The sequence below is a fragment of the Ictidomys tridecemlineatus genome, chromosome 8 (assembly GCF_052094955.1).
Source record: "Ictidomys tridecemlineatus isolate mIctTri1 chromosome 8, mIctTri1.hap1, whole genome shotgun sequence".
Taxonomy (NCBI): Eukaryota; Metazoa; Chordata; class Mammalia; order Rodentia; family Sciuridae; genus Ictidomys; species Ictidomys tridecemlineatus.
This window is the reverse complement of record NC_135484.1, coordinates 122776140-122795101: the sequence shown is the minus strand read 5'-3', so window position 1 is coordinate 122795101 and position 18962 is coordinate 122776140. Positions and strand designations below refer to the sequence as shown.

Genomic DNA, 18962 nt, shown 5'->3' with positions numbered 1-18962 from the left:
TGCTTAAGGTCAATTTGTCTAGTACATTTTGGGTTTGGGTAAAGAAAGGGTCTCTGACTAGTCTCACAGAAACAGCTACTCCTGAGGCTGAGGCAGGGGGAATATTTGAGCCCAGGAGTTTGAGACCAGTCTGGGCAACTTAGTGAGACCATCTAAAAATAAAAATAAAAATAAAACAAACTGGAACTGGGGTTGTGGCTCAGTGGTAAAGTGCTTGCAGAGCTTATATGAGGCACTGGGTTCAATTCTCAGCACCACATATAAATAAATAAAAAATAAAAGTCCATTAACCATTAACATCATATGTGTGTGTGTGTGTGTGTGTGTGTGTATTTAACACTTCAACTCAGAGTAACTTCTGCTTCCAATTGTTTCTTTTCATCTATTCACTCATTTGGTCATTTATTCTAAAAGTAACTTTGTGTCTACTAGGCTCCAGGTATGGGGATACTGCAGTGAACTTAAATATCATATATATATATATATATATGAAACTGATGAGTCAAATAAAATGATTCACATTTGTAGAAAATTGAAATTCTTTGAAATGGGAGAATCAACTATATTTGGGCAGCAAAGCTATAAATTATTGATGGTTGTTAAATCTTTAGGAATAAAAAAATCCATTGTCTATCAGAAGAAAACTTTTTCCAGGACCCTGCACTTCTAGATCCACTAAATTTTGCAAGTTTCGGGAGATTTAATATTCATAGTCCCAACTCTTTGAGTAACTGTCCCTAGAGCTTGTGTGTCATAAACAAGCTGCTGACTACTTGACTACCTGACTGCTTGCATTGAAGCCAGCTTTGAAATACTGGAACATTTCAACTCAGAGTAACCTCTGCTTCCAATTGTTTCTTTTCATCGATTCATTCATTTGGTCATTTATTCTAAAAGTGTCTACTAGGCTCCAGGTATGGGGATACTGCAATGAACTCAAATGTCATAGTCAGCCCTTACCTATGACTTCTGCTTGTCCTCTGTGAAACCGGCACACAGCTCCTGAGACACCCCCCCACACACACTTTTTTTCTGTTTGGACTAGGAATTGAACTCAGAGGCACTCTACCACTGGGATACATTCCAGTGCTTTTTTTTTTTTTTTTTTTTGAGACAATGTCTCATTAAGTAGCTGAAGCTGGCCTAGAACTTGCAATCTCCTGCCTCAGCGTCCAGAGTCATTGGGATTACAGGTGTATACAGCCGTGTTTGACTTCCAGACTACTTTCTATGTCAATGCCAGGTTCCTGGTTCATCCCCCTTCATTTTCCCCTCCCACATCCACTAAACCTTCCCTTACATGAACTTTTTTTTTTTTTTTCCCCAAAGAAGCAGCAGAAGAGTCAGAGAAAGCTCCATTTTATTATAGAAAGTTAAAAAATGAACACAACAAAATTGAAGGAGCAATGGGAGAGGGGAAGTGAGTTGCCTCCTTAGTCACTCCACACCACTGCAATTCAAATCAATTGTGAATCATTAGAAGGGACAGAATTAAATATCTTTCAAAGGGTACAGAGTTAAGATTCCTTGTCTTCGGGCTGGGGATGTGGCTCAAGCGGTAGCGCGCTCGCCTGGCATGCGTGCGGCCCGGGTTTGATCCTCAGCACCACATACCAACAAAGATGTTGTGTCCGCCGAGAACTAAAAAATAAATATTAAAAATTCTCTCTCTCTCTTTCTCCTCTCTCACTCTCTCTTTAAAAAAAATAAAAAAATAAAAAAAATAAAAACTTTAAAAAAAAAAAAAAAAAAAAAAAAAAAAAAAAAAAAAAAAGATTCCTTGTCTTCCCTCCTGTGGGAAACTGAAACACAGTAATACTGAGCAAAGGTGGAAGAAGCCACACCCCCAGGTCATTCTCCATGAAAGGAATGACGGGGACAGGGGACAAAACTCCACCTGGACATGGCAAGTAGGTGTGGCTTGTAAACCTGGGCTTTTACCAGGTGGGTCTTGGAGCTGGTAGGATTTGTAAACTAGGTTATGGTCATGAGAAAAAGCAGGTAGCTGCAAACGAAGGGGGAACACGTGCCTGTGAATTCAGTGGGGTTTAGTCTCCCAGGGAAATGAGTTCTTAAATCCTGAGGACTCTCTGCAGTTTGTGAAGAGTCAAGGAAAGCTGTGGGAAGACTGTATCCTCTCATGGAGATGAGGGTTGCTCCATCTCCACACCCCAGGGAGTTCTATGCTCCTCTCAGGACCTGGTGGTTACTCTTGGGTCACCTAAGATACTCCAGCCTATTGACCTCACCCATACTAGGGCACATCAGGGATTCTGGGTTAGGGTGAAAATTGGGCAATTGGCTTTGCCCCTAGAAACAGGATGGGGAAAGCAAGTCAGAAGATGTTGGTTGCCTGTTCCTGCCAGGCTCATTTTCAGGGTCCTCTGCTTTGAATCATTAGGCTCCAGGATCTTCAGTTCTGGGAAGGAGGGAGGTATGTCCCCTAGTTGAAAGATGGTCACCGTCGGCAGGACTCATCTGTGGGAGAGGTGGTAATAAGAATAGAGAATGAGGGCTTCTGTGAATGAGGGCATCTGCCTCTGTTCTCCCCACCCCTTCCCCAACTGAAGGGCAGCTCACATGTTGGAAGTCCTGTATCTTCCACGTCTTGGGTACTTGTTGCCACCAGTAACAAACCATCCCTTAGCTTGGATTCTGTGCTAGGCATTCCCCTACACTCTTTTCAGTACTGCAGATTGAACCTAGTACTGTGCTACATCCCCAGCCCTTTTATTTTTTATTTGATGGTGCTGGGGATTGAACCTAGGGCCTTATGCATATGAGGCAAGCACTCTATCAACTGAGCTATATTCCCAGCACTTATTTTTTATTTTGAGACACTGTCTCACTAAGTTTCCCAGGGTAGCCTTGAATTTGGGATTCTCCTGCCTTAGCCTCCAGAATAGATGGGATTACAAGCATGCTGACACTACACCTGGCTATGTTAGGTCTTTTTTGTGTGTGGGGATTGGGAAGGAGGAGCTAGGGATTGAATCCAGGGACACTTAACCACTAAGCCACATCCCCAGTCCTTTTATATATATATAAATTTTTTTAAAAATATTTATTTTGTATTTATTTTTTATGTGGTGCCAAGGATCAAACTCAATGCCTCACATATGCTAGGCAAGTGCTCTACCACTGAGCCACAGCCACAGTCCCTTTTTTTATATTTTATTTAGAGACAGGGTCTTGCTGAGTTGCTTAGGGCCTCACTAATTTGCTGAGGCTGGCTTTGAACTTATGATTCTCCTGTCTCAGCCTCCAGAGCTGCTGGGATTACAGGCCTGTGTCACTGCGCCCAGCTAGGCATTCTTATACCTTGTCTAAACTCACAATAATCCCAGAATAAATAATTTAATGGCCTAGGTGCTTCAAAAATTATTCAGTTCTTTCAAATTGCGGAGGGTACTTATTGTTGTTATTTTTGCAGTACTGGGGATTGAACTCCAGCCCTCCAATGTGCTAGGCAAGTACTCTACCACTGAGCTACACTTTCAGCCCCAGGAAGTGGTTATTATTTTTTTTAAGAGAGAGAGAGAGAGAGAGAGAGAGAGAGAGAGAGAGAGAGAGGAATTTTAATATTTATTTTTTAGTTTTAAGCAGACACAACATCTTTGTTTGTATGTGGTGCTGAGGATCCAACTCGGGCTACACGCATGCCAGGCAAGCGCGCTACCACTTGAGCCACATCCCCAGCCCAGAGGAGGTGATTATTATTAACCTCATTTCATAAATGATAAACTGAGGCCAGAGGTCAGAGAGTTTCTCTGAGTTCAGATCACAAGGAAGAGAACAGGCTGAAATTCAAACTCAGCCTCTCTTACCCAATCCCTGTTTTTACCCAGACTGAAGAGCTCACAAGGAGCCCTAGTTTTGAAATATCTAGAGTCAATGTGCGCTTCACTTCCCAGGACTTCAATTTTCCCATCTGTTAAAGGACAGCGTTGGGGCGGTGTGTGTGGGGGTGCTGGTCATGTAGCTCAGTGGTACAACGCTTGCCCAGGCCCTGAGTTCGATCCCCAGTACTGCAACAAGAAAACAAATGCATTGGGCTACTGGCCCAACCGAGCAACTTCCAACCCTCCCATTCCCTCCTGGACCGCGGTGTCCGCTCCAACACAAGGGGGCGCCCCGGAGTCGGCCGCGCCTCCTCCGCTTACCCACGATCAGGGCCTTCGTGCGCAGCCCGCCCTGGAGCTCAGGTTGCAGCAGCAGCTCCTCCTCGTCCTCCTCGTCGTCTGGCTGGGCCATTGGAGGACTGGAAGCACTGGGGACCTCGGGCTCCGGGCCTAGCTCCTCCAGTACCGAACTCTCAGAGGGGTATTGATATGTAGTCTCCAGGGCTGTCTCGCTGAAGGAGATCTTAAGCTGCAGTGGGATGGAAAGGGGAAGGAGGCAGGCTCAGAATCCACAGCCCAGGGAAGCCCACAGGAGGAGGTGGAAGGAGAGTGAGGGCTGGAATGAGGTACTCCATTGACTTTCTCTCCGACCATTCTGGGATTCAGTTTTCTTACAGCTCCCCAATCCTTCCCCTCTTTAATCACATAATTCAAAAAGGTCAAACTTTTGGCCTGTGCTTTGGCACGTGCCTGAGAGGCAGAAATGAATAACACAGGACTAAGGTCCCATGCCCTTAGTACTGCAGATTGAATCCAGTGCTGTTCAATGGGAGGCAGAGGTGTAAAAAGAAATTAAAATAAAGGATTAAATTAAATCCCTCTGATCAGAACTGAGCCTTTGGTCTGACTGGGGCAATCAGGTAGGCTTCCCAAAGGAGATGACATTTGAGCTGGCTAGACAGGAAAAAGCTGGCTGGGGATGGAGTCCCAGGTAAAATCAAGGACAGTTACCTTGAGTTCCATATACCCTTAACACTTGCTATACCCTGGGAAAACCCTGAACACCTTCCCCTTCCCACTCCTCTCCTATAGCTGGAGTAGACCCACTGCAGGGGGCCTAGGCCTGGGAAGGGATAGGAGACCAACAGCCAAGAGTTTCCTCAACATACAGGGGAGAAGATGAGCCCCTGAATCCCTGAAAGGTGCAACTGGGAGAAGTGATAAGGGCAGAGAGGTAGGGGTGCAGAGAGCACCAGAGGGATGGGCAGAGACAGAGGCAAAAGACCGTAAAGGGGATAGAAAGCCCTTCATAAACAGGCCATCCCAAATGCAGGTGAGCCCAGCTGTTCTTACTGCTTTTCTACCCATCCCCTTTGCCCTCTTAAGAAGCTCAACGGGAAGGGGATGGTAGGATTAACTCTGGGAGCCAAAGGGATTAGGGAGACAAACAGGAGGATTCCATGTGAACTACTTGGAAAGGTCTAGATGACTTACTCAGGCTGTCCCTGGCATCTATTTGGGAAGACTTAGGGCTGGGGCCCTGCATCCCGGAGTCTCTATGTGAGCTGTGATGTGAGAAGGGTGGCTGGGGAAGAGGTTGCTGAGGTTGCTAAGGCTGTATGGGATGTGATACATGGGTCCCTATGGGAAGCTAAAACTTAGGGATTGTATGTGTCGCTCCTTTGCTTCAAACCCTGCAATGGCTCCCCTTTTCACTTGACGCAGAACTAGAGCCACCCCAGCCACTTGGGAGGCTGAGGCAGGAGGCCTTTGAGGCCAACCTGGGCAACTTAGTGAGATAGGGTCTCACTAACAAAGATTTAAAAGTGATGGGGATACAGTTTAGTAATTGAGTGTCCCTGGGTTCAATCCCCAGTACTTAAAAAAAAAAAAAAAAGCTAGAGTCTAATCAATGTCAATGTGCCAGTCCCCCTCCCTGACATTCTCCCCAACTCTAGTCACAGTGGCCTGGTTTCTTCCAAGTCCACCAATGTACCAAGAGGTACATTCTGACCTCATGCCCTTTGTACTGAGGGAACACTCTCCCCGCTCAAGACTCTCTCCCTTCCTCTCACCCTATTCTGAAACTGCTACATCCACTCCCCCCATTTCCTGACCCTCCAAGTTATAATTACCCAGTTCTGATTTTTTTCCATAATCACCTACTTGCTTCTAACTTACTAGAGGATATATAGTCATCCTACATATCTGTGGAGTACCCCTTTGTTTGGATACCAAAATACTCACTCAAGTCCCTCATATAAATGGTGTAATACTTCACATAACCTACATAAATTCTGCATATTTTAAATAATCTCTAGATAATTTATTTTGGGGGGGGAGGCAACACCAGGGATAGAACCCAGGGGCACTTAATCACTGAGCCATATCCCCTTTTTAAAATATTTTTAGAGATAGGGTCTCACTAAGTGGCTTAGGGCCTCACTAACTTGCTGAGGCTGACTTTGAACTTGTGATCCTCCTGCCTCAGCCTCTGGAGCCCCTGGGATTACAGGCAGACATGCGCCTGCACACCTGGCTTCTAGATAACTTTTAACACCTGATACAATGTAAATACTCTGTAAATAGTTGTTACATTTTCTAGGGAATAATGACAAGAAAAAAAAAAAAAGTCCCTACATGCTTAGTACAGATGTAATTTTTTTCTGAATATTTCTTTTTTTTAAATATTTTTTTAGTTGTTGGATGGATTTTATTGTTTTTATTCTTTTTTAAAAAATTTTTTAGTTGTAGTTGGACACAATACCTTTATTTCACTTATTTATTTTATGTGGTGCTGAGGATCAAACCCAGGGTCTTGCACGCTGTACCGCTGAGCCACAACCCCATCCCAATTGTCTTTATGCATATGTGGTGCTGAGGGTTGAACCAGTGCCTCATGCATGCTAGGTGAGCACACTACCACTGAGCCACAACCCCAACCCATTTTCTGAATATTTCTGATCCACACTTGGTTGAACCCAGGGACGTGGAACCCCTTAGAGACAGAGGGACGGCTGTACTTATTTATTATACTTGTGTTTGATGTTGAAAGCAACTTGGAAATTATTTCAATGCAAAAGGGTTTGTTCAGACCTCAGATGAGGCTCCAACAGACCAAACTATGGGGTGGACAACATTGGGGATAGTCCAATCTGTACACACTTGACCCTCAGTCCATATCTATGGAAATGCTGGTAGAATCAAGTGACAGCAGCCAGACTGCTTACATCCAAACTACTCAAAAGGGATCCTTTCCAATTTTGTTACTGTTATCAAAATTTCTGGGAACCCATTTCTGCTTCCATATTCCATTTTAGGATAACAATCTCTGTAGTTTATTATTCACTCTGTAAGAGGATTCATTTGATTTGCTCAGCTTGTTTGTCCCCTCCTGCCTTGCTTCTAACCGCCCCCACCACCACCACTACCAATCTTCTGACAGGGCTTCTCAGGAATGCACAGCCTGCAAGGGGGGGGGGGGGACGGACAGGGAGGGAGGTGACTCATTCACTCCTCTCCCATCAGCTATATAAGGTCACAAGGGGGGCAGGGAGGGAGGGGCAGGTCTCTCAGCCAGAGGGGCCTCTGGGAAAGGGGACCAGTCACAGCCCATCCCTTGGGCTCAGCAGCAGGGCTGGGATTTCTCTCCTGATGGCAGGGATGTTTGATGGAAGTTGCCAGCAAACATATGAGTTATTTAGGGAAAGTGGGGGTGGGGATGGTTCCTCCTATCCCTGAGCCAGTGGGTTGGGGCAGTGAGCAGGGACAGGGCACACCAGTCCTTGAGAAGCAGGGCCCTGAGAGAGGGGAGAAGGTCTGAAAGAGGACAGAGGGTGAGGTGACTGGGTGTAGGGAACTCTGCTGCTTCTTCCCCACCCCCAATGAAACACGGCTGGACTGCTTCCTTATTCTCTCACCACATCCTGAGCACAGTTCTGGCAGGCCCATGGCCTAGAGTTCCCCACTCAGCCCCACCAGCCTTCCGGCCCCCACCCCAGGCTTCCTGTTTGGGCGATCTGCTTCCGGCCCCCTACTCCCTGACCTAGGTATGGTCACCATCACTGGTCCTGCTCTGCACTGGGTTCCTGGTTCTCTTCAGATAGTCCCTGAGCTTCAGGGTCCAAAGCTTCATGCCTCCCTCCCTCTGTTCATTCCCCAAAGGCACAAGCCTCCTCCTGGAAGCACTAGCCAACCTCAGTAGGAAGTGACTTTTCTGAACACCTCAGCTGAGGAGAATTTCCTGTCCTCCCTCCTTTGTATCTGCCCATCACTGAAGAGTGTCAAAGGTCTCAGGTAGATTTCCAGGTATCAGGGCTCAGGGATGGGAGCTTCAGTTTCTGTGAAGATGCACTCGGATCTAGTGCCTCCCCCTAGAGCTTCACCTAGATCTTTAGTCCTTGTGGTTTCTCACTGACATTAAGGATTAAAAAAAAAAAAAAGGTGTTAACACATGGGATAAGGATGAGATGGGTTTTCCCAAACTCTGGGGAGATTCATGTTAGAAGGATAGACTTTTAGCTCTGAGACCTCTGATTGAGACCTCCTAGAGATTTTCAAGCTATAAACTAATTGATGAGTATAGGGACGGAGTTGAGCCAGGACCAGAAATCAGCCTGGCTGCTCACATTTCCCTGAATGTCCTTGTTCAAGTCTAACCTCTGATCTATTAGCCTCAGTCCCCGCCCTGTCCTCAACTCCCACTGTACCCCAGCCAGTTCAAGCTCGGGGCCTCGGAAAGCACTTCTCTCTTTTTCTACCCCAAGGGGAGGGAGAGGGCAGAGTGTCAGGAAGAAAGGGGAAAACCATGGCTGAGCCAGTTCTGGGAGGGAGGGAAAGCCCAGGGAGGAAGGACAGAGGAGTGGGGGGTGGGGGGTGGGGGCATTTGGGAAGAGGAGAAGGCTTTTCTTGTCCCAAGAGAGAAGGGAGCACTGTCTGAAGCAGTGGCCCAGCTGGGGGTGTGCAACCCCGAGGTCACCCTGTTCAAATGGCCTCTGTGTATGCCTCTCCCATGGGGCAGACTTGGGGTTCAAAAGCCTTCTCTCTGCTTTTTAGCCAGCCCTTCCCATCTCCCCTCCTCCCTCTATCCTAGGATGTCCCCACTCAGCTCTGCCTTCCTCTTCCTAGGGCTGTGAGACCTTCCCCCCACTCAATGCTTCCTGCCTTTTCTCTGTAGAGCCCAGACCCCTATCTTCCACCTCCCAAGCCTGCTGCCTCTACATTCTCTCCTCTCCAAAGCTGAGCTTTCACCCTGGCAAACTGCCCTCTTTTCCCACCACATGGGCCTGGGTGGGTCACCAACTCAGAGGAAAGGAAAGAAAGGTGTATGGTGGTGGTGGGGACACAACCCAGAGCCTGAGGGTAGGGAGAATGAGCAGCCTGGGCACACCCTGAAAATGACACACCCGGGCACAGTGGTTGATTGCTAGGCAGGCTCTTGGGGCTCCAAAATGAATGGCAAAGGAGGGCTACTAGAGGAAGGGTGTGTGTGCAGAGGGAGGAAGGGAGGTGGCAGGAATTAACAAGAATAGAGGAAGACAAGAATACAGGGTATAAAAAAGCAAGAAAGATCAGAGTCCAGAGAGAATTGGCAAGTGGATTTCTAAGAAGTCTGGCTTGGCTGCTCCCCTACCTGTTTGTGATGTCTTTCAGGGGACCCCTTGACAAGGCAGCTGCGGCTGAGACGAAGGTAGCCCCCAAGAACCAAGATCTCCTCAGCAGTCGGGTACCGCTTCTTCCCAGCCCCAGGAACTGCAGCATCACCTGTGGCTGGGGCAGCTGGAGTGGCTGGGCTTGCAGTGGGCATAGAGCGCCTGGGGTTGACTGTGAAGGTGTGTCCACTGCGGCGGGGGGCCCCCACCCCTGGCCCTGCCTTCACCCCATAAAACAGACGGCTCATGAGGGGATCCCCAGGAGGCTGGGGAGCACTTGGGGCTAGGGGTGGGGGAGACAGAGGGGCTGATGGTGGGGGCCTGAGTTCCACTGCTTCCTCTTCCTGCTGTCTAGAGCCTCCTCCGGTCCCAGCGTCCTCTGGTGGGAGGGGGGAGGGGACGGAACAGTGGTTCTGCAGGGCTCTCAGAGGCCTGCTCTGAGCCCCCGACTCCTCCTTCTCAGCCTCCCCTTCTCCGGCCTCTATACTAGGAGGCCCCAGATGCCTTTCAACAGACTCTGGAGATTCTGATTTCTGAGTTTGAGTCTCTATATATGTGGGTGTCCACTCTCGAGCCTTCCCAGAGTTCAGGGTCCATTTCCACCCTTCAGTTGTCTTCAAGCCCCTCTCACCATCCTCCACAGGGCTGGGCCTCTGTTCTGCTGTCTCCACTCTTCTGGAGATGTTGTCATGAGCCTCCCTTGTTAGGGTCTCTGATAACTCTGTAATCTCTTCTGGGGTCATCCCTTGAATTGTCCTCTCTTCTTTTCTCTTACATTGATCCAAACAGTCTTTTCTGTCTTCTGAGCTCAGTCTCCATTCGAATGCCTCCAGTTGTACTAAATTCTGTTCCTGAGACTCTCTGGAGTCAGGCCTCCATTTATGGGCCTCTGTCAGGCACAACTTCTGGTTGCCAGACTCCCCTGGGCTCAGTCTACTTTCCATCACCTCTTTTCTCCTGGGACTTTGTTCTCCAGGCTCCGCTAGCCTCATACTCCGTTCTGGAGTTTCTCCAGGACTTAGCTTCCATTTTCGTGCTTCTGACAGCCTTGAGCTTCTGTCTACCACCTCTCCTGGGCTTTGCCTCCAGTCTCTAGTCTCCAAAGGCCTGGGACTTGACTCTTGGGCTCCTCCTATCCCGAGCCTCCTCTCTCTGACTTCCCTGGGACTTAGCCTCTCTTCTCTTGACTCTCTTCCCTTGGGGCTCTGATCCCTTGAATTCCCAGGGCTGGGTCTCCGATCTCGGGCCTCCAGAGGCCCAGCCTTTCTCTCAGCCAGCAGCTCTTCATTCCGCTGCTGCTGCTGCTGCTGCTGCTGCTGCTGTTGCCGCTCCAGCCGAATGAATCGGTTCTGGTGCACTGGCCCAATGGCCTCCAGAAGAACAGCGGACTCGTCTGGGTCTGGAGGTCCAGACTCTGAAGTCCCAGACATAGGGCTAGGCTCCCCAGGAGACAGGCTAAGCTTGGCCCGGCGGCGCTCCAGAAGTCCCCGTTTCCAGGCTGGCATCTGGGACAGGCGATCCAGCTCTGCCTTCTCCCGGCCACGAACTGCTGCCTCCTCCTGCCGACGCCGGGCTAGCAGCTGTAGCTTCCAGTCTGGGATAGTGGCCATGGTCTCCGGGAGGTGAGGGTAGGGAACGCTGGGGGCAGACAACCGGAAGAGAGGCTTCAGAGAGGCCCAAGGGGTGAGACTGGGTTGCGGGGAGGAAATGGAGGATTGAGGTGGGATACAGAGAAGGGTAGAGGAGCTGGGGATGAGGTCAGAGGGAAAGGGATAAGAAGGAGGGCAGAAAAGTGGGGACGAGAAGCTGTTCAACCAAGTTGAGGGGAGGTGATGTGAAAGGAAGTCAAAATTTAAAGGCAGGAGCCAGATTGGATAGTAAAGGGTTAATGAGTATTAAAGACAGTTTCAATAATGTAAGGAGAGAAAAGGGCTAAAAGAGAGCTGGGGTGAAAGAGATGAGAGAAAAGAATGGCTGGGGTTTAGAGGGGACCGGGTACAGGAGAGGCTGCCTCAACGACACTGGCGGGAGGTGAGAATGGGAAGGAAAGACGGGGAATCCCGCCAGAGAGGGATAGACGGGATCTGAGAGGATTCGGGAAGGTAAGGAAAAGTGGAGAGTGAAAAGGTTTAGGGGAGAAGGGGAATTCAGGGGCAATGGTTAAGGGAGCGCCGCGGCAGCAGGCCGGCGGGTCTCAGCGCGGGCCCCAAAGATCCCGGCTCCTTTCGCGGCTAGGTTCGGGCCCCGCCTCTCGGGCCCTCCAGCCCCCACCCCTCCGCCGTGCACTCCGCCCCCAAGGCGGGTCAGGGGAAATACCCTCCCTGGGGGACTTTTGGAACACGGGCGACTGCGATGCCATCACGTTCCCAGAACCCTGGCGTCCACCCCCATCGAGTCCGATCACTACCGTCAGCCTCCCCCACCGGCTGAGCCCCGGGACCCAGGCATGCTGAAGACTGATCCACGCCTCTTCGGTCCTGAGCCTGCAAGTCCGTTGCTGGCTCCCTGCTCTCATGGAACCCTGACATAGCAAGCCATCCCCACCCGGCGCGGTCAGCAGACAATCTCGGCACAAAGAGAAGACAGCCCAAGGTCCGGGACTCGGACGGGAGCGGGGACGGGAGCAAGAAGACACCCCTGTCCTCAAGTCAGTCCCTCAGTCAACTCACGCGTTCCCGGGGGAGGGGATGCGAGGAGCCAGGCGTCCGGAGAGAGGAGAGAGGAAGAGGAGGAGAGAGGTAGCGAGGGAGATCCGGAGACTAGAGGGAGGGGTGAAGGGAGGGAGAGGAGGAGGCAAAGAGGAGGAGGGACAGAGACAGAGACCAGGGGGCCGGGCGGGGGGCGGCGACAGCTTTGTCTAAGGACAATGCCGAGAGGAAAGGGGGCGCAGGGCGGAGCCCGAGGAGGGGGCGGGGCGTCACTTCCATCCACCGCGCGTGGGACTCTGCTCTGGGACTCCCCTGTTTCTGTGGCAATCACGGGTTCTCGGCTCTCAGACCCCAGGGTCCCTCAACAGCTTCCCGCCCTGTAGTCCAGGAGAACCTTGGTGTCCAGACCCCCGCCCCCACCCAGCTCCCCAATCCAGGGCGGCGGCCCGTGACTAAGGCCCCTCTAGGGACTCAGGAGGAAGCGCCAGCTGCTGCGAACCGGGTCCGCCCTTCCCATCTCTGGCCGCTCCTCCCCACGCTTTTGCCTTCCCGGGCCAGCCTTTGTTGCTGTGGGTCGAGGGCCGTCTCCAGACAGGAGGAGGTCTGTAAGGAAGGAGGCTGCAGGAGCAGTGCTCAGAAGCAAATGGCTTTGGAAGTTCTCTTCCCTTCCAGAGCTGCGGTCCCCTCCTTTGCGTCTCTGGTTCTGCAGAGGGAAAACTGGGGAATTTGGAGGAAGCAGGAATGGGCAGCTTGGAGGTGGGGGTGAGCCCATGGAGCTTGGCTGCAGCCCAGAGGGTAGCCAGTGGGTGAGGTGGCCCCCAAACTCGAGCTTGGTGCTCCCAGGCTCTGGCTCGCCTTCCCAAACTCAGCCCTGTAGATTGAGACGTCGCAGAGTAAAGAATATCACATGTAGAAAAACGAGGCTTTTATTTTCCTGCAGCAAGTATTTCTCAGGAGAGCAGGGAACCCCAGGTCACCCAAGTTAAGAGCAGGAGAATCCGCTCCACTAGGTTGCGGTGGCGTGGGTTGCAGGGGAGAGGGGGATAGTGGGATTCAGCCCTGGGGCGGAGCCTTGGGAGGTGGAGAGACTAGGGTAGGAGTGGAGAGCATGACTGGAGTCTAGAGCGGGGCGGCCACTACTGGCAAACTTGCAGAGAGATTCTGGCCCAGGAGTGAAAGCTGGAGATGGAGAAGGGGATCCCTGAGGCACAGAGATGAATAAGAGTGCCAGGGAAGCAGTCAAGGCAGACCCATTTCCTTGTGAGGAGGCAGGTCAGGCCCTAAACTGTGGGGAGGGGAATGAAGTCTACACCCTCTGTTCCTGGCTGGTAAGAACTGGACCTTGGAATCTAGTGGCCAAAACTCAGAATTTAGGGTATGGAGCTGGACTGGAGGAATGAAGTCTCGAGCAGTAGAAGGGACAGCTCTTTCAGTCCATGGCATTGAGCCTCAGGTCTGAAGCAACCAGGGCCTGGGATGTTAAGGATTTGAATTTGAGGAGTAGAGAAAGTACAGGGCTTGGAATCAGAGTTAACTCCTCATTCTGTCTCCCCATCTTGGGGCCGGGAGAGCAGGTGAAGTTTTCTTTGTAGCTGAGCCCGGAGGTAGCGGAGGTCTTGCTGGTCAAGCCCATGAGCTAGGCCCAGATAGAGGGTAAGAAGGAGAGCAAGGAGGAGGCGGTCAGTGCCCAGAGTGGGTACCACCCACAGCACAGTCAGCAGCTCCACACACACTGGGTGGCGCAGGTGGGAAAAGAGCCTCAGAGCTCGGGGAGACTTCAGTGCCAGAGGCTCACCCAGGCCCAGCACATGGTAGTAGACCTAAGAGAAGGAGAATGGCTTAGAAATGGAGTCAAACCCTTTTTCCAATTTAGCTTTTTCTTTCTCTTTCTTCCAGGTACCACCCTCCTGGAAATCAGGCCCAAGAACCTCATTCTGAGACTCCACCCCCTGACCCTGATCTCTGATTCATGTGACTTCCCCAGACCCAGGATACCCATGGATGCTGGCTTTTGAGGAGCCACTCTTATAAGAAGAGAGGGACTGGGGATATAGCTCAGCTAGTAGAATGCTTGCCTTGCATGCACAAGGAAGGCCCTGGGTTTGATCCCCAGCACCACAAAAAGAAAAAAGAAAAAGAAAAAAGAAAGAAAGAGAGAGGAGAGAATAAAAAGCAAGGGAGAAAGTAGAATAGCAGGGGGGCAGGCAGGTGGAAGAGGAAAATCTTTGGAAAGAATTCTAAATGGGGTCAGAGGTCTTAGGTAGGGATTTGGAAGCCTCACCTGTTTGAGGCCCATGAGCTCAGCGTAGTCAAAGACGAGAAGAATACTGAAGATGAGGAGCCAGGAAATGACGTGGAGCACAAAGCAGAGGAGGGGCACCCAGGTGGCCCATGGCTCTGCCCGAGCCTCCCACAACACTGGGCCTCTGGGTACAGGTTCCCAGTACCGCATCACCAACTGGAGAAGGATGAGGAACTAAGTATCCCAGCAGCCAATCTGCCTATTTTTAAGAAACCCAGACCCAGAGCCTGTTCCCCTTTCCCACTTATGAGGGTGCTGAGTAAGCTCCCAAGAAAGTGAGGATGACCTGTATCCACACTGAGGATTTACAGAATGGATAGGGATTTACAGAATGGATGGGGATGACCTGATAGGTGCCTGATAGTACTAGGCACCCAAAAGGAAGATAGGTAACTGCTAAATGAAAAGCAAGCTTTCTCTTGAAACCTAGGGAGGTGGTTTGAAAGAAATGGTAGGACTGAAAAGGAATTAAGGAGGGGATTTCAAGCAGGATAATGTGAACAAAGTTGCAAAGGTGAGAATGCACATCTTGTGCTTAGGGAATGACAAGTACACCCTTCTTGATAAAAAGTAGGCTATGTGCCATGAAGGAATAGAAGCTTAGTATCCTCAGTTCCCCTCCAGTCCAGGGGGTGCCTCCCACAGATTGTCTCCCTTGGGGACTCAGCTGCCATGTCCTCATACCTGCAAGGCCAGAGCAGTGCATGCCACATACAGTGACCTCTGAAGGACCCCAAAGTACTGGGATGTCCATGCCTTCACTGTCTCAGTCGCCATGAGGCTGTGCTGCCCAACAAAGAGTAGCAGGAGCCCCAGATCCCAAGCCAGGGAGGCAAGTACACTGCGGTCCTTCAGGGCAGCCAGCCATCCCTGGCGGGCATCTGGAGGAGTTGAGGGAGAAAGGGACAAAACATCAAGAAGATAAATAGAAAATCTCCCCTTACCCTCATTTCCCATTGGGGTCCCAGACCATGTCCCTTAATGGTTTCAAAGCGTTAGTGTTTTCCATCTAGGCTGGCCCCTCTCACTTTACCATCCCTAGTATTTCCCCCTCTTCCCTAGGCCTCCGTCAGACCTGGGAAAGAGAATTCATAGAAAAATGCATGTTGGATTATCACTAAAAGCATGGCTGGAGAGGATTCTCTGGATCGCCCCTTTGTAACACTTCTCTCTCCGCAGTTTTCTCTAAAAAATACTTTTCTTAGAATATTGTCTACAGCCCTTTCCCTCCCGCTCAGTCTTTAGTCTCGCGGTTCGCCAAACCGTTCCTATGGTCCCTCTACCCTGCAGCTTTTGAGCAGCTTTCGCGATTCCAGTTCCCTCGCTCAGACTTCCACTGTCATTTGTCTCCAAGCTCCGCCCTCGCACCCTCTTCTCCGGCTCCACCTCCCTGTTTCAAAGCTAGTACTCGATTCCTCCCGCTCACCCGGACTACCGGAATCCGGGATCCCTCCGAGAAGTGGTCGAAGGGAGGTAAAACGCACGAACTCCACTCCAGTGCCAAAGGCCAGGATGAAAGAAGCAAGGGCAGCTGGCACCAGCAGTAGTGCAGGGGCCATGGCGAGAAATGGAGGGGTGGGGAAAGGGGCGGGTTTGGGATTCCCGCGGCAGCAGGCCCCGCCCCCCGCCCGGGGACACGCCTAGGAGGGCGGGGCTCCTGCACGCAGACACCGGGTTTCCGGCTCGCCCGCGCGCGCGGCTTTCCCCGCCCGAAGGCAGTGCAAAAGCTGGGGTTTGTTTCCCGAGCTTGCGATGTCCGCGTCACAGAAGGGAATGTTAGAATCCCCAGGGAAGTGGTAAGGACAGCAGTTCTGCAGCCACTCACATGGATTGACTCCCAGTTGGGCTAGTTTTCCCATTGAAAAAAATGAAGACAGTTCCTCTCTGGCAGTTGTGGAAACAGAACTTTAGGAGCCCCCCTTTCGGCTGGGCGCGGTGGCTTGTCCTGTAATTCCCGCGACATGAGAGGTTGAGGCTAGAGGATCGCAAATTCGAGGCCAGCCATGGCACTTTAGTGAGACAGGATATAGCTCAGTGGTATAGTGCCCTGGGTTCTATCCCCAGTTCAGCATAAACAAAAAAACTCTTTAATTTAGCCGTGACTGGAAAACAATGGGGGCTAACATTACAAATCCTCAGTTAAGACTTCAATAATGAACGGTGAGAGAACAGATTTTGACCCAGGGTGAGAACCTCAAGCTCTGAATCACCTATTACATCTTGTAAGATTGGTTTGTTTGGGTACTAGGGATTGAACCCAGGGGCTCATCAACACTGAGCTACATCCCTAACCCATTTTATTTTTTTGAGACAGGGCCTTGCCAAGTTGCTTAGGATTTTGCTAAACTGCTGAGGCTTACTTTGAATTTTCAATTCTTCTGCCTCAGCCTCCCAAACTGCTGGGATTACAGGCCTGCACCACAACACCTGGCAGTTTGTTTTTTGGTACTGGGGATTGAACTCAGGCACACAACCACTGAGCCACATCCTCAGCCCTATTTTATATTTTATTTAGAGACATGGCCTCATGGTGTTGCTTAACACCTTGCTTTTGCTGAAGCTGTTTTTGAACTCGCGATCATCCTGCCTCAGTCTCTCAAGCTGCTGAGATTACAGGCGTGCACCACCGCGCCTGGCTATTTTGTTACTAATTATTTATTTTGCGATGCTGGGGATGAACTCTGGCTCCCACAAGAAGGGCAAAAGCTCAACCTCTAAGCTACATTATCAGCCTCTAATAAGTGGCAAAGATTGTAACCATGGTAGTAAAACTGTTAAAATATTTGTGGTGCAAAACTTAATTTATTACAGTTGTAAACTAAGTAATTTTATACAAGCTTGTAATAATTGACACTGACTTTATTCTGCAACTTCATTAGTTTGACTCCACTAAGGTCTTTTAACATTTCCTATAGACTGCTTATAATTACCTACAGATTAATATTAATATCTAAAAAGCAAATTACAGGTAAACTTCATCAGGGGTTGTGGTTGTAGCTCAGTGTTAGAGCACTTGCCTAGCACTTCTGAGGCATTGGGTTCGATCCTCAGCACCACATAAACATAAATAAAGGGATATATATATATATATATAAAGTAAAGTTCATCAGAATTAAAGATCATATAGTAAGTAACTATGTACATATATGGACCTTAGTTATCATTAAGCTTACTCCCTATGCAGGGTGAGGTGGCCAATGCCTGTAATCCCAGTGATTTGGGAGGCTGTGACAGCTCCCAAATTGGAGGCCAGCCTCCGCAATTTAACAAGGCCCTAAGCAACTTAGCAAGAGACCCTGTCTCAAAAACAAGTGAACAAATAAACCAACAAACTCACTCCCTCAACTTTTATTGCACAAGATGAGAGTTAAAGAAAGCTGTTAATCTTCTGGGTAAAGGGATGTGAAAACTGCTAGAGCACTAAGGAACCTCCCACAGGCTCTGCATTCCTCCTTCCCTCTCAAGAGATCAGTATTCCCATATTCCTCTGCATCGATGCCATCATATATATTGCACCAAACAGACTCACTCTCCACCCTGCTTTTTGCATAGGAAAGTGGTCCTGAATGGACTACACCAATGAAAGTCACAATATTTATTCAGGAAGTCCTTCTTCTCACATAACTGCTCTCATCTTTTGAGTTCAGGCTGTAGCAGAGCTGTGGACACTGCAATATTGTTTAAGATTTCCCTAAACCCTATTTACTTCTTTGAATTATAAACACTTCCCCCAAATTTTCTAATAAATTGTACCATCGATTTCCTACTAGGATTGTGACAAACAGATATTATACAGAGCAATGTGCTAAAGTATGGGATTCATTGAAAGTGTAAGAAAAGATTCCTATCCCTATTCTCTAGAAGTTTAAATTGACCAATTAGAAAGAAGTACAACCCCCCCCCCCTTTTTTGGTATCAGGGATTGGACTCAGTTTAACTCAGCTGAGTCACATCCCCACCCTTTTTTATATTTTATATAGACAGGGTCTCACTAAATTGCTCAGGTTGGTTTGGCAACTTGCTAAGTTGCCAAGGCTGGTTTTGAATTTGCAATCATCCTGCCTAAGCCTCCCAAGTTACTGGGATTACAGGCATGTTCCAAGGTGCCTGACTACCTGAATGTTAAATGCCTCTAGAGACAGTAGGTATTATATGGAATCCTGTAAGCCTCAGGGATATGGAAAGTTTCATTTGCCAAAAGGGGACCAGTGTTTAGGTCCTACCGTGTGCCACACACACAATCGCTATGTTCAGTATATAAGATGAGTAGTAGTTTAAAAACCAGTCTGGGCAGTGCAACCCTTGATCCCAGCAACTTGGGAGGCTGAGGCAGAAAGATTGCAAGTTTAAGACCAGCCTCAGAAAATTAAAAATGCCTAAACAACTCAGTGAGACCCTGTCTCAAAATAAAAAATAAAAATAAAAAAAGCACCCTGGATTCAATCTCCAGTTCCAAAAAATAAATTAAAATTTTTTGAAAAGGCAGCACAGTACTGGAATATATTCAGTGATAAAATGC

At 49.5% G+C, this 18962-nt stretch overlaps 2 protein-coding genes and 1 long non-coding RNA gene across 8 annotated transcripts; 1 reads left to right on the top strand and 2 right to left on the bottom strand.

The window, feature by feature from the left end:
- Positions 1 to 2212: 2212 nt before the first annotated feature.
- Positions 2213 to 11749, bottom strand: Ppp1r18 (protein phosphatase 1 regulatory subunit 18). The gene is made up of 3 exons (XM_040282284.2): positions 9475 to 11749; positions 4164 to 4371; positions 2213 to 2478 (listed from the first exon to the last, which is right to left on the bottom strand). The coding sequence occupies exons 1-3, from the start codon at positions 11101 to 11103 to the stop codon at positions 2459 to 2461; spliced, it is 1857 nt and encodes a 618-aa protein (XP_040138218.2). The 5' UTR covers positions 11104 to 11749; the 3' UTR covers positions 2213 to 2458.
- Positions 11750 to 11947: 198 nt separating this feature from the next.
- On the top strand, positions 11948 to 15650 carry LOC120888991 (uncharacterized). 3 transcript variants are annotated; one of them, XR_013425301.1, is made up of 2 exons: positions 11948 to 12085; positions 14038 to 15650. It is a non-coding gene; the product is annotated as an uncharacterized LOC120888991 (long non-coding RNA). The 3 variants fall into 3 exon arrangements; XR_013425302.1 differs by having other exon boundaries at positions 12004 to 12140; XR_005732683.2 differs by lacking the exon at positions 11948 to 12085 and adding an exon at positions 12094 to 12231.
- On the bottom strand, positions 13052 to 18944 carry Nrm (nurim). 4 transcript variants are annotated; one of them, XM_040282285.2, is made up of 4 exons: positions 16269 to 18944; positions 15128 to 15324; positions 14423 to 14599; positions 13052 to 13961 (listed from the first exon to the last, which is right to left on the bottom strand). In XM_040282285.2, exons 1-4 carry the CDS (start codon positions 16300 to 16302, stop codon positions 13680 to 13682), a joined length of 690 nt encoding a protein of 229 aa, XP_040138219.1. In that variant the 5' UTR covers positions 16303 to 18944; the 3' UTR covers positions 13052 to 13679. The 4 variants fall into 4 exon arrangements, with proteins under 4 accessions (XP_040138219.1, XP_021576379.1, XP_005341095.1 ...); XM_021720704.3 differs by lacking the exon at positions 16269 to 18944 and adding an exon at positions 15879 to 16230; XM_005341038.5 differs by lacking the exon at positions 16269 to 18944 and adding an exon at positions 15870 to 16221.
- Positions 18945 to 18962: the final 18 nt, after the last annotated feature.

Excerpts from the sequence above, each read along its gene's own strand:
- Ppp1r18 (XM_040282284.2), bottom strand. The coding sequence starts at position 11,103 with ATGGCCACTATCCCAGACTGGAAGCTACAGCTGCTAGCCCGGCGTCGG. Across the intron at positions 4,372-9,474 it reads CTGAAAGACATCACAAACAG|CTTAAGATCTCCTTCAGCGA; the intron begins GTAGGGGAGCAG and ends ATCCCACTGCAG. Across the intron at positions 2,479-4,163 it reads CACGAAGGCCCTGATCGTGG|ATGAGTCCTGCCGACGGTGA; the intron begins GTAAGCGGAGGA and ends CCTCTCCCACAG.
- Nrm (XM_005341038.5), bottom strand. The coding sequence starts at position 16,002 with ATGGCCCCTGCACTACTGCTGGTGCCAGCTGCCCTTGCTTCTTTCATC. Across the intron at positions 15,325-15,869 it reads CCCGGATTCCGGTAGTCCGG|ATGCCCGCCAGGGATGGCTG; the intron begins GTGAGCGGGAGG and ends CAACTCCTCCAG. Across the intron at positions 13,962-14,422 it reads AGCTCATGGGCCTCAAACAG|GTCTACTACCATGTGCTGGG; the intron begins GTGAGGCTTCCA and ends TCCTTCTCTTAG.